The sequence below is a fragment of the Lepidochelys kempii genome, chromosome 1 (genome assembly GCF_965140285.1).
Source record: "Lepidochelys kempii isolate rLepKem1 chromosome 1, rLepKem1.hap1, whole genome shotgun sequence".
Lineage (NCBI taxonomy): Eukaryota > Metazoa > Chordata > Testudines > Cheloniidae > Lepidochelys > Lepidochelys kempii.
In genome coordinates this window covers 332,606,736-332,620,194 of record NC_136380.1, presented here as the reverse complement: position 1 = coordinate 332,620,194, position 13,459 = coordinate 332,606,736, and the positions used below count along the sequence as shown (strand labels likewise).

Genomic DNA, 13,459 nt, shown 5'->3' with positions numbered 1-13,459 from the left:
TAAACCTCTTTGCCAGAAATTGTTCAATAGATTATACCAAAACATACCTACTCATTTACTTTTGAAGAGGTGAGGGTGTGCTGGAGTGTCATTAGTTCCTTCTTCTGAATGCCTTTTGCTTTCCTTCCTACAATCTGTAACCTGAAATCAAAACTGGTTCAACATAATTAACATTTTGTAATATTGCCTTACAGTAACAACTCACAAATCAACAACCCCACCATTTACTAGGAACTTGTAAGGTTTTTATTCTGATGTTCTTGAGAAAACAGCATCATTTATGTTACACAATCGACAAAATCATATTTTTAACAAAATACGAGTTCAATTCTAATCTCATTTACATGAACTTTTAAATGAGGGATGATCAATTTATAAATATTAATTTACACTTCAATGTCAATTTTATATATATATATTAATTGTCATGAGCCAGAATCAGTTATCCCAATGGATAGATCTAATCAGGGAAGTCAGTGGAGTTACACTGGAATAAACTTCTCTCAACGTGTTCAGTCTTAATAGGATACAAATTCTGAAATAGAAAATGGATGAACCCCTGGCTGTACTGTTGATATCAACGTACTTTACCCCACTGTTCATTAAGGTCCTGATCCTAGCCTTTCTATGAATAAGACTCCCATTGACTTCAGTAGACTTTGAATAAGGTCCTATGTACTTCATGCACTTCATACTATATATATGTTGGTTTTCTTTTTAAAAGAAAAACAAAAGGGTAGGTGTTTTTTTTTAGGAGCAAATGTTGTGATGAGTGAGAAGGAATGTGCTTTTCTGTGATCTATTAAAACTCTGGTAGAATGTGCTGGTTATGTAGATGTAAAGCTCTCAATTAATTTAATTCACCTGCTTTACCACTGTTTGTTGTTTGTTTGCCCAGCTTGAGACATGTGACGCTAACAGAGAACTCAGAACTCTGAAACTACTTTGTCAAAATGAGCTTAGTCTTGTGATTCCAGGAAAATGCACACTGGAGAAGAGTAGATCTTGAGGGTAGAGTATAGACCATAAATAATTAACTGTGTGTTAATGGCATGAAGGTATAAATTACTGCTTTTCTGTTACTTCAGCATATTGGTGTGGGCATACCAAAAGTTAATGTGAGAAAAAGGAGACCCAATGCCCAGGTAACTGTGGACGGAGGTGATCATTAGTGTATTAAAATGCATAGAGCTGGAGATTAGATTTAGAAAGCTTCTGCTCTGCTTATTAGGAGGGACCTAACTAGGGAACTGTTTACTTTGACAAACAGCTTCCAAAGCATGATGTTTGCATCCTTCTTTGTTAAACGATTATTGACGATGGTACCTGAATATGTTCCTTTAAATTATGATGCATTACTAATAGCTGCTAATTAGAGCTGTGCTGTAAACATTATTCTTCTGACTTGGAAATGAATTTGCAGTTTGAAAAAGGAGACTGCTTATGCTAGATTTGTTTTCATAAACCTGAAAGCCAGGGGAAGATTCTGCATCATTCTTTGTGAAATTATTGCCACGTTTTATCGTACAGTGTGTGCTGTATCATAACACCCTCATGGCATCTTGGTGATTTGTGTAGCTTTCTATGTGGAAGTCAAAAAGTGGTGCATATGTTTTCTGTCACTCAACCAGCATAACTACATCTATGGCTAGAAGCCATCTCACTAAGCACAGAAAGAAAATAAGTGACAGGTCATGCAATTTGAACTATGATAAAAGTCCTTGTGTACAAAACACATACTGAAAACAGTGAAATCTAAAAAAAGAATGGTTTAACGATATAAATAGCATTCCAAAAAATTAAATACAGTATATAATGTTAATATCCTATGCATATGGGAGTCCATCTTAGGGTGTTACATAATTTAGTATATGAAGTTAGCATCTTATGTAAAGAAGACAAAGATTAATTAACTAGCACTGAAACAGTGTGAAATCCTGACTTCATTCAAGTCAGTGACATAACTCCCATTTACTTCATTAGGGCCATGATTTTACCCACAATTCCAAATTTAGCCTGATCATGGATTAGCTTAATAAATATAAAAGAATCTGACAGTCCACATCTTCAGGTTTTACCTTTTCAGGGACAGGGTAAAATCTAGACTCTTGTAATTCAAAGTAAGGAAGAGAGATGCCATATTCTAAGAATATGTAAGATATAGGTCTGCTCTCAAAATCCTATCAAAGCACACAATGATGACAGTTTAATGAACTTACTTTTATGTTGCTGCACCAGTTCTTTCTTTCTTTCTTTCTTTCTTTCTTTCTTTCTTTCTTTCTTTCTTTCTTTCTTTCACAAAAATAACATTTCCTTGCTCTTCTTTGCCCAGGCTGAAAGTAGATTTGCACTAATCTTGTTTGCATGCTTCACTTCTGGTGATGTACTTCTGTTTCGTTTTGTTAAGTCGTGCTCTTGTATGGTCATATTAGTATAGTTGTGCTTATTTAGTCTGTTTGTGTGCATGTCTGAATGGGTAAATAGAAGAACAAACTTTATGGAAAGTTTGTTTCTTCACACACACACACACACACACACACACACACATGCACGTACGTACGTACGCAAAAAAATAACCAAGCAAATGACAACCTAGAGGAAGGGAAAAGTTATGGAGCCCAAATACCTGAGAAATAAAACACATTATTCAGAAAAAAAAAAACCCACAGTTAAGCTATTGGACTACGAGTTAATATTGCTATTTCAGTCTCTGCTACAGATTTCCTTTGTGACCTTTGGCAAGTCTCAGGATCTATGTTCACTCACTTCAGTTTCCTCATCTGTACGATGTGGACAATAGTATGTACTTCATAAGGATGCTGGGATAGATAAAGTACAAATGAGTCAAATACTTTGAGACCCTAAACCAAACAGCAAGATGCATTTAATGCATATTTTTGTTGCATGAATTTCACTATTTGTTTGTGTTTTAAATCAGTCATCTAACCTCTGGGCCTCCTTAACTAAGACTAGCTCAGGTTATCATTTGAAAGAAAAAGCTGATGTTAATTTGATGTGATGGCTTTTTTTATTTTTTACCATTTTCTTTTCTTCTCTGTCCTTTTGTGTATTGGAATGGGATACAAACTTCACAATGCCACTTCTGCCATGGCAATGCCTTCATGCATGCTGTTTGGGTTTGATCGTGCTATTCATTATCCATTGCATGTAAGGAAATATTTTTTATTTGCTTTTGCATTTTAGCCTTTTGCTATTTGTTGTTGGGTGTGATTTTGTTGGAAAAAAGTTGATGAATAGCAAAAGATAAACTTGTAATGAATTGTGATATGTATTTTATTGATGCTGCATTAAAGCTGATTAATTGTATATGTTCTAGATGAATAAGAGCAGGCAATTCCTGTGCAATTATAAATACACATTTAGTGGTTAATTGCCTGTATTTAGCCTAGAGTCCTTTGTTCAAAACTGTCCAACGTATACTTTCATTTGAAATATAAAATTTCTTCTTCTTCTCTTACAAGAGAGTAACTTTTACTTACTGAAAGAATGAAAACACCATCCATCCAATAACTTGCACCTTTGTTTCTCAAGAATGTTAGGGACTGATCTTACAATCTTTTATATCCATGTGAATTACATTGAACTATAGCACTCAGATGACAGAGAGCTGGGCTATTGGCCCCCAGTACTCCAAAATCATTTAGATGAATACATTTCCTAACAAGACATATAGGACATGATTCTCCACTCATACCAATGTAAATTGGGACTAGCTACATTGAAATCAATTGAGAGAAACTGGCATCAGGAGGAGGAGATTCATACGTGCACTATTTAGTAAAATATTCATATGCTGTATAATGGCCATGTAAATGTGCAGAAAGTCTAATTTTTGTCCCGCTACTATAAATTAGCTGCTGCTAAAATGTGAGGGCTACATCTTGAGAACTTTTGTTTGTTAGGATAAAAAAAGGATATGACCATCGGTCTGAAAGAAAGTATCAGAGGGTTAGCTATGTTAGTCTGGATCTGAAAAAGCAGCAAAGAGTCCTGTGGCACCTTATAAATTAACAGACGTATTGGAGCATAAGCTTTCGTGGGTGAATACCCACTTCGTCGGATGCATGGAGTGGAAATTTCCAGAGGCAGGTATAAATATGTAAGCAAGAATCAGGCTAGGGATAATGAGGTTAGTTCAATCAGGGAGGATGAGGCCCTCTTCTAGCAGTTTAGGTGTGAACACCAAGGGAGGAGAAACTGCTTTTGCAGTTGGCTAGCCATTCAGTCTTTGTTTAATCCTGAGCTGATGGTGTCAAATTTGCAAATGAACTGGAGCTCAGCAGTTTCTCTTTGAAGTCTGGTCCTGAAGTTTTTTTGCTGCAGGATGGCTACCTTTAAATCTGCTATTGTGTGTCCAGGGCAGTTGAAGTGTTCTCCTACAGGATTTTGTATATTGCCATTCCTGATATCTGATTTGTGTCCATTTATCCTTTTACATAGGGACTGTCCAATTTGGCCAATATACACAGCAGAGGGGCATTGCTGGCACATGATGGCATATATTAAATTGGTGGACATGCAGGTGAATGAACCAGTGATGGTGTGGCTGATCTGGTTAGGTCCTGTGATGGTGACTCGGGTGTAGATATGTGGGCAGAGTTGGCATCGAGGTTTGTTGCATGAATTGGTTCCTGAGTTAGAGTTACTATGGTGCGGTGTGTAGTTGCTGGTGAGAATATGCTTCAGGTTGGCGGGTTGTCTGTGGGCGAGGACTGGCCTGCCTCCCAAGGCCTGTGAAAGTGAGGGACCACTGTCCAGGATGGGTTGTAGATCACTGATGATGCGTTGGAGAGGTTTTAGCTGAGGACTGTATGTGATGGCCAATGGAGTTCTGTTGGTTTCTTTCTTGGGTTTGTCTTGCAGCAGGAGGATTCTGGGTACACGTCTGGCTCTGTTGATCTGTTTTCTTATTTCCTCGTGTGGGTATCGTAGTTTTGAGAATGCTTTGTGAAAATCTTGTAAGTGTTGGACTCTCTTTGAGGGGTTGGAGCAAATGCGGTTGTAACTCAGCACTTGGCTGTAGACAATGGATTGTGTGGTGTATCCGGGATGGAAGCTGGAGGCATGAAGGTAGGCATAGCGGTCTTAGTGTATTCCTCAGTGGGATCTGAGGAAAGTGGCCTGTAGAATTTGGTATTGGAGAATTGTCTGGCAGCCTCCTTTTGGTAGTCAGACTTGTTCATGATGACAACAGCACCTGCTTTATCAGCCTCTTTGATTATAATGTCAGGGTTGTTTCTGAGGCTGTGGATGGCATTGCGTTCTGCACAACTTAGGTTATGAACCAAGTGATGTTGTTTTTCCACAATTTCTGCTTGTGCACATTGGTGGAACCCTCCCATGTATAGGTCCAGACTGTCATTTCGATCCTCAGGGGGAGTCCATGTGGAGTTCTTCTTCTTGTGCTGTTGGTGCGAGGGTAACTGTGTATCAGTGTGCTGTTCAGTGTTATCTTGAAAGTATTCTACAGGCCACTTTCCTCAGATCCCACTGAGGAATACACTAAGAACCTGCACCATCTACTCAGGACACTCCCTACACTAACACAGGAACAAATCAACATACCCGTAGAGCCCTGACCGGGGTTATTCTATTTACTATCCAAGATCCACAAACCTGGAAATCCTGGACGCGCCATCACCTCGGGCATTGGCACTCTCACTGAAGGACTGTCCAGATATGTGGACTCTCTACTCAGACCTTATGTCATCAGCACTCCCAGCTATCTCTGTGACACCACTGATTTCCTGAGAAAACTACAGTGCATTGGTGGTCTTCCAGAAAACACCATCCTAGCCACCATGGATGTAGTGGCTCTCTACACAAACATCCCGCACACAGATGGAATACAAGCTGTCAAGAACAGTATCCCTGATGATGCCACAACACAGCTGGTTGCTGAGCTCTGTGACTTTATCCTCACGCACAATTATTTCAAATTTGGTGACAATATAGACCTCCAGACCAGTGGCATCGCTATGGGCACCCGCATGGCCCCACAATATGCCAACATTTTTATGGCTGACCTGGAACAACGCTTCCTCAGCTCTCGCCAATCACACTCCTTCTCTGCCTACGCTACATTGATAACGTCTTCATCATCTGGACCCATAGGAAGGAAACCCTGGAAGAATTCCACCATGATTTCAATAGCTTCCACCCCACTATCAACCTCAGCGTGGACCAATCTACATGGCAGGTCCACTTCCTAGTCACCACAGTGCAAATAAGTGACGGTCATGTTAACACCACCCTATACCGAAAACCCATCGACCACTATGCCTACCTTCACGCCTCCAGCTTCCATACTGGACACATCACACAATCCATTGTATACATCCAAGCGCTGAGGTACAACCACGTTTGCTCCAACCCCTCAGAGAGAGTCCAACACCTACAAGATCTTCACCAAGCATTCTCAAAAGCAGTTTCTCCTCCCTTGGTGTTCACACCTCAGCTGCTAGAAGAGGGCCTCATCCTCCCTGATTGAACTAACCTTGTTATCCCTAGCCTGATTCTTGCTCGCATATTTATACCTGCCTCTGGAAATTTCCACTCCATGCATCCGACGAAGTAGGTATTCACCCACAAAAGCTTATGCTCCAATACGTCTGTTAGTCTATAAGGTGCCACAGGACTCTTTGCTGCTTTGAAAGAAGACATTTTAGACTTATTATAAAAATAAATTAGCACGGTTGATCCTATGGCACCTGGAAGAAGATGCCTCTGTCCCTTTGATTTATCTCCCTAATAAATTAGAGCTTAGCATATACCAAGCAATAATAAATTTTGCTTAGCTAATTACATCACAAGGAATGATGTCATCGAATCTCAGGGTTGGAAGGGACCTCAGGAGATCATCTAGTCCAACCCCCTGCTCAAAGCAGGACCAATCCCCAATTTTTGCCCCAGATCCCTAAATGGCCCCCTCAAGAATTAAACTCACAACTCTGGGTTTAGCAGGCCAATGCTCAAACCACTGAGCTAAGCTGGGCCTTGAAGTCCCATTTTATAGGTAATGTCCCATTTACACAAAGCACATTTTCTTCCAGCGAATAAAAACAAAATACATTGGTGACCTGGTTCCTCTTCTGTACTAAATCAATCCATAGTATCATGTTTGCAGGGTTTAAAAAATATACCCCATAATCCTTTTACTTAAAAGCCTAAACTACATGTGTGCCTTACATAACTTTTGAGTAACCAGGATTTTGCTGGGAGCTTTTACTCCAGGACTAGGGATAGTTAGGAACAGATGGTTGTAAAATTATAGCTGTTAAGGGCTTGTGATTTGTTCAGCCAATGCCCCCCGTGCCCACTGAACCACTTGGTACAGTAACAATCCTACATAGAGCCTTAATCCAGCAAACATATATAGTCACACTTAACTTCACACATGTGCATCAAGGATGGTCCAGTGGCTAGGATAGTAGCCTGGGACTTGAGAAACCTGGTTTTAATTCTCTATTTTTCCAAAGACTTCCTCTTTGGAAAGTTACTTGACCTCTCTATGCCTCAGTTTCCATCTGTGGAATGGGGATAATAGTACTTCCCTACCTCAGAGGGGTGTCTTGAGGATAAATGCATTCAAGATTATGAGGCGGAAAAAGAAGATCTTGAACCTCAGTTAGAATGAAGTCACCTTTGTGATCTGTGAATCACATATGTGAAGCACATTGGCTGCAGCGTGACTGATTTTCTGTCAGAATCCACTCTGCACTCACAACTCCCTTTAGCAATTCCCTTTATTGTGTCAATTCTGTGTTTAAAAAAAAAAATCCAGTGGAAAATTCGCTAAGTGCTGCTGAAGCAAAGGGTTTCAGTACAACGCAGTGACCTTCTGTTTAAAGGACACTTATGCACCACTATTAAAGTAGAATACAGCAGTGGTTTTGAAACTTTTTTCTGGGGACTCAGTTGAAGAAAATTCTTGATGCCCGCGACCCAACGGAGCTGGGGATGAGGGGTTTGGTGTGTGGGGGGGGCTCAGGGCTGGGGCAGAGGGTTGGTGTGCGGGGGTGAGGGCTGGAGGGTGGGGCTGGGAATGAGGGGCTCTGGGTTTGGGGGCGCTCAGGGTTGGGTCTGGGGGTTGGGGTGTGGGAGGGGGTCACGGCTCTGGGTTGGGGGTGCAGGCTCTGGGGTGGGGCCAGGGATGAGGGGTTTGGGGTGCAGGAGGGGGCTTTGTGTTTTGGGGGGGCTCAGGGCCGGGGCAGGGGATTGGGGTGCAGAGCTGGGGCATGGACTTACCTCTAGCAGCTCCCAGTCAGCGGCGCAGCCAGGGTGCAGAGGCAGGCTTCCCGTCTGTCCTGGCACCGCAGACCATGCTGTGCCCTGGCAGCGGCCAGCAGCAGGTCCAGCTCCTAGGCGGAAGTGCACAAGCAGCTCGGCGCAGCTCTCGCCCACAGGCACACACACACACACACTCACACACATACACACAGGTCCCATTGGCCAGGCAGCACTGCCAGTGGGACTTTTAACGTCCCAGTCGCCAGTGCTGTCCAGAGCCGCTGGGTCGCTGAGCAAGGTGACCCAGTGCTTTATATGCTGCGACCCAGTACTGGGTCACGACCCAAACTTTGAAAAACACTGGTATACAGAACGTGAGATATGGAAGACATGTTTCTGCAGGTCACAACAATTTCCGTTTTAGTTCTTTGCTTGTTTAGATCCTGATTCAGCAAGGTACTGAAGTACATTGAAGTCAGTAGGACTGATTGTGTGATTAAAGTTTTACATGTCCTAACTGCCTTGCTTTATCAAAGCTTCATTTATTACAAATAATATCAGACTTTTTGTTTGAGGCAACTATATGTTCCATGAACACGTTTCCATAAGAGATTCTTTTCATTGGATCTTATCCCTTTGACATTCCTTTGTCTTGTACTTGCTCTCCCTTTCATCTCCACCCACAACGGATTCATGCCATTGCCACTAGTCTTCTGTAGAAGAGTGCAGGTGTTGATATTACTAGTCGCCCAGAAAATTTTCTCACTGCTTGTCTCCCCTTTCTTTTTGGTGGTAGGAAAGTTAAGGAATGACTCCTTCCTGACAGGTCACCCCGTTATCATGCTTACAATTTGTGACTAACCAACAGCAGAGGAAGCAGCCTTCAGCCATTAACACTGTGTATGACCGGACCATAGGCAAGCACTAGTTTTTAGAGTTAATCCAATTATCACTCACCTGATTACCTCTCTCTTTTTAAAATCCGTTTTAAGTGAACTAGCACTGCTAGCAATCCACTATGCTATATCTGATTAAAAGATAGAATGGTAAGTAATCCTATTTAAACAGCCTTTTTTGATCTCAGGGAGGGTTTGAATGATTTCAGTAACCTATTCATAACATCAAGTGAGAGATCTTTGTTATTTGATTTGTTTAATATCTTCTGCTTCAGAACCCTAAATCTCAGGAGCCTGTTACACTGGATTTTCTGGATGCTGAGCTAGAAAACGATATTAAAGTTGAGGTAAGATGCACCAGTAATGTAGTGCCTGCTTTGATATATATATTTTTCACTGTTCTGGGTAATAGCTGAAATATAATAACTGGTGCAGATTCCTCCAATTTCCTTAACCTCTTGTTCTTCTAAATGACAGAGGACTTCAGATTTTCATTGCTCTGACAAAGTGTGATTTTTGTCTGAAGAGAAATGCAGGTTTAGTGAACGGTTTCTGAAATTTATTTTGAATCTATGTATTTTCTTCTCTTATACACCTGGCACATTTAAAAAAACCCTGTCATTTGAAAGATTATAGTTTTAAGATTAAGATTCCCCATTATTCTCTCTATATAATGGGAAGTGCCATCATGAATGGTAGAACCATTCAAAACAGTGCAATTCAGGTTTCAGTATAATGCCAGCTGAAAGTTGGTGGTTCCAATTGAGTACTGCATTGAACCCAAAACTCAAAGTAAAACTTGGGGAGGGTTAATCCACACAGACTGAAACAAAAAAGTTTGTACATATCCATTTTAAGACACACTACAGCTGACTTTCAATTAGCTATCATGAGAATAACTACAGTTATTAGGCAATCTGCATTAGTTCTGCACCGAAAATCCCCATTGACTTCACTGGGAGTTCTGGGTTTGCAAAGAGTGCAGGAATTAATACTCATGGCTCACTGAGCTTAGTCATGCAACCGTTACTCATACAAGTAGAGTCCTTACCATCATGAGGAGTCTTACTAGTGTCAATAAGATTGCTCCACAAAAGTATCAATTACAGGGTTGGGCTCTCTTTCGTAGGGGTACGATAAGTAGGCGTGTACGGGCTGTTATTTTCAAATGTGTCAATATGATAGGATTGCTCATAAGATGCAAAAGATCTTGGAAAACATTAATCATGTTGTATGTCATGCCTAGATTTTGATTTTCCTTTTGTCTCTTCCCCCTACCTCCTTCTTGCTTTTTTATTTTTTTGTTTGTTTTTTTCTGGTTTTGTTTTTTCTTCACCTTCTTGTATATAGATTCGGAAAAAAATGATAGATGGAGAAAGTGGGGAAAGAACATTTAAAACATTGGTCAAGTCTCAAGATGAGGTAAGACTGGAACACAGGCTGTCCTACTTTCAGAACAGAACACTGCAAAATGATGACAAGAAACTCTATTTTGTCCTGTCTTTTATATTTAAAAGCTAACATTCTACTTTTCCAGTGTTCTATAATAGCCTCCTGGATTATTCCTGTACAAATATTTTCCTTCCCCCCCTCCCCAAAGTTGCCAACCTTCCTGGCTTGTACTAAGGGAAAGCACACATTTCTTAAGAACAAGGGTGTTTTGTTTCTCTCTTTCTTTGGTGCTTCATAATCATACAAGTGTTAATAAGACCCTGAATTCTGTTGTCAAGGATTTAGCAGAGCATTGTCATAATTCTTTACATGAATCCCTTAACAAAAGTCTTAAATGGTATAGGAATGTGTTGCTTTGTAAGGCATTATATTCTGGTTTGATATGAAGAACGTGGCGGGGGGGGGGGGGGAATGATTATACAATTTACAGTTCCTAGATTAGGATTCATTACAGTAAGCAAAGGAATCTTCCAAACAGTTACAGTGATAGTATAGATTAAATTTTACTTTGTATCTTAGTGTGCTTATGGGATAAAGTGGGTTTCTAAACATCCTGTCTTGGTTGTTAAATTTTATTTTCCGAAGAAGTTAGACCTAGAAAGTTTGGTCCTCAACCCTAACAAGCTTTTGCAGTAACACAAAGCTGCTTTAAAGCTGAATGAGCTGGCAACCCTCAGTAATAGGGGAATCCATAGATGGTGTAGGTCTGCCATATGTCTGTGCCACATCCCTTAAGGCACCGGGGCAGGGTGTATATCAAGGGGAGGAGTGACAACCAGATTGGGCGGCACTTTGTTGATTCCGACCTGCCACAACAGCTCTTTGGGGTTGTATTGTAAAGAGTAGGAGCAGCTTGAAGAGGCTTGAATCGACCTATTGTGGCCTCAGAGGTGAGGGGAGATGTAAAAATTGCATAGGAAATATATATCTTTAAAAAAAAACAAAAAAGGACATAAATCATAATGTATACTTATAAATATAAACAAACCATAAAGTAGCAAATGGAATTGTTCATATGTATGCATCACGGATTGCAGCATCCCTTGTGCTGTAACGCTTGTTGCCCTTCCCCCACCAACAGCCTACATTTTGACTGCCTCCAACTCTTGCGTTGTGTCTGTACTGAAATGGGTAAGAGAATTTGGGCCTGAGCCTACTCTTACATTGGTGTAATGCCGGAGTGACCCCACTGAAGTCAATTGAGTTAAACTTACGCTTCCCAGCTTTCTGATTGCAGAAAACTAAACACCCTTTCCCTGCCTCTGCCCTGCCCCTTCTCTAAAGCCCCACCCCTGCTCACTGCATCCCCCCTCATTCTCCCCCCACCCTCACTCACTCGCTCATTTTCACCGGGCTGGGGCAAGGGGTTGGGTTGTGGAAGGGGGTGAGGGCACTGGCTCGGGGTACAGGCTCTGGGGTGGGGACAGAAGTGGGGGGTTCAGAGTGTGGGAGCAGGTTCTGGGATGGGGCAGGGGGTTTGGGTGCAGGAAGGGTGATGGCGCCAGCTAGGGGTGTGAGCTCTGGGATGGGGCCGGGGATGAGGGTTTTGCGGTGCAGAGGGATGTTCACGGCTGGAGGGTGGGACCGAGGGGTTCGGAGTGCAGGACGGGGTGTGGGCTCTGGGAGAGAGTTAGTGTGCAGGAGGGGGCTCAGGGCTGGGGCAGAGGGTTGGGGCATAGAAGGGTGTTTGGGTGTGGGTTCCAGGCAGCACTTACCTTAGGTGACTCCCGGAAGCAGCTGGCATGCCCTGCGGCCCCTAGGTGGAGGCGGGGCCAGGCGGATCTATGTGCTGCCCAAGCCCACAGGCCACACTCGCAGCTCCCATTGCCCACGGTTCCTGGCCAATGGGAGCTGCGGAGCCAAGGCTCGGGCTGGGGGCAGTGTGTGGAGCCTTCCGGGCTGCCCGTGCGCTCAGGAACCACAGGGACATGCCGCCGCTTCCGGGAGCCACACGGAGCCAGGGTACGCAGGGAGTCTGCCAGGCTTAGCCCCACTGCAATGCCGACCAGACTTTTAACAGCCCAATAAGCAGTGCTGACCGGAGCGGCCAGTGTCCCTTTTCGACTGTGGAATTCTGGTAGAAAACTAGACACCTCACAACACTAATTAAACTGGTGTGAGGTCAGAGGTAGGTCCCATTTATTTCATTTGCCTGTGAAGTATGTATGTCACTATAAAATTATGTTGTTAATCATAGCATTCTCACTCTCATCGCATTTAGATTATTTTATTTTTAATAAAAGAATCATAGAATCATAGAATATCAGGGTTGGAAGGGACCTCTGGAGGTCCCCCCTGCCCAGAGCAGGACCAATCCCAACTAAATCATCCCAGCCAGGGCTTTGTCAAGCCTGACCTTAAATACTTCTAAGGAAGGGGAATCTGCAATAATAATGCAATATGAGCAGCTGCAAGACTTTTTCATGAGGATGACCATTTTATAAAATGAGGGAAAGACAGAAAATGATGCAAATGGGCATGTTGTGTTTTCCTTCCGTAAATTCTTGAAAACCTGAAAAACCTGAGGACCTGTATTTAAATCAGTCTCCCTTGTAGGACCAGCACTTACTCCTTCTATTACTTTGGCATGATAAGAGAGTCATGTTTACACATGATGAATTAATCTTCAACAATATCTCGAATGTTATGCACAATCCAGACTTTTCTTTAACATTAAGCATATGTGTCTTATATTTCCAAGTTCTCTTTTACCTGCACACATATCCATGGCAACTATAATAATAAAATCCCCCCTCCATTAATGTCTGAGGTACCCATTGTCTATCCCACAACATGTGAGAGTCCTGGCAGAGTGCAGAACTCTGTTCTAATCTGATTTGATCCATCAGGAGCTCTTTAAT

The 13,459-nt window shown here is 42.1% G+C and overlaps 1 protein-coding gene across 3 annotated transcripts in view; it reads left to right on the top strand.

Moving 5' to 3' along the window:
* Nucleotides 1–13,459, top strand: part of CACNA2D1 (calcium voltage-gated channel auxiliary subunit alpha2delta 1) — a 683,749-nt gene that overhangs the window by 613,491 nt on the left and 56,799 nt on the right. For all 3 annotated transcript variants that reach the window (XM_073328631.2, XM_073328632.2, XM_073328633.2), the window contains exons 19-20: nucleotides 9,422–9,493; nucleotides 10,497–10,568. In XM_073328631.2, coding sequence (XP_073184732.1) covers nucleotides 9,422–9,493; nucleotides 10,497–10,568 — 144 coding nt within the window. The remainder of the gene's footprint in view (nucleotides 1–9,421; nucleotides 9,494–10,496; nucleotides 10,569–13,459) is intronic.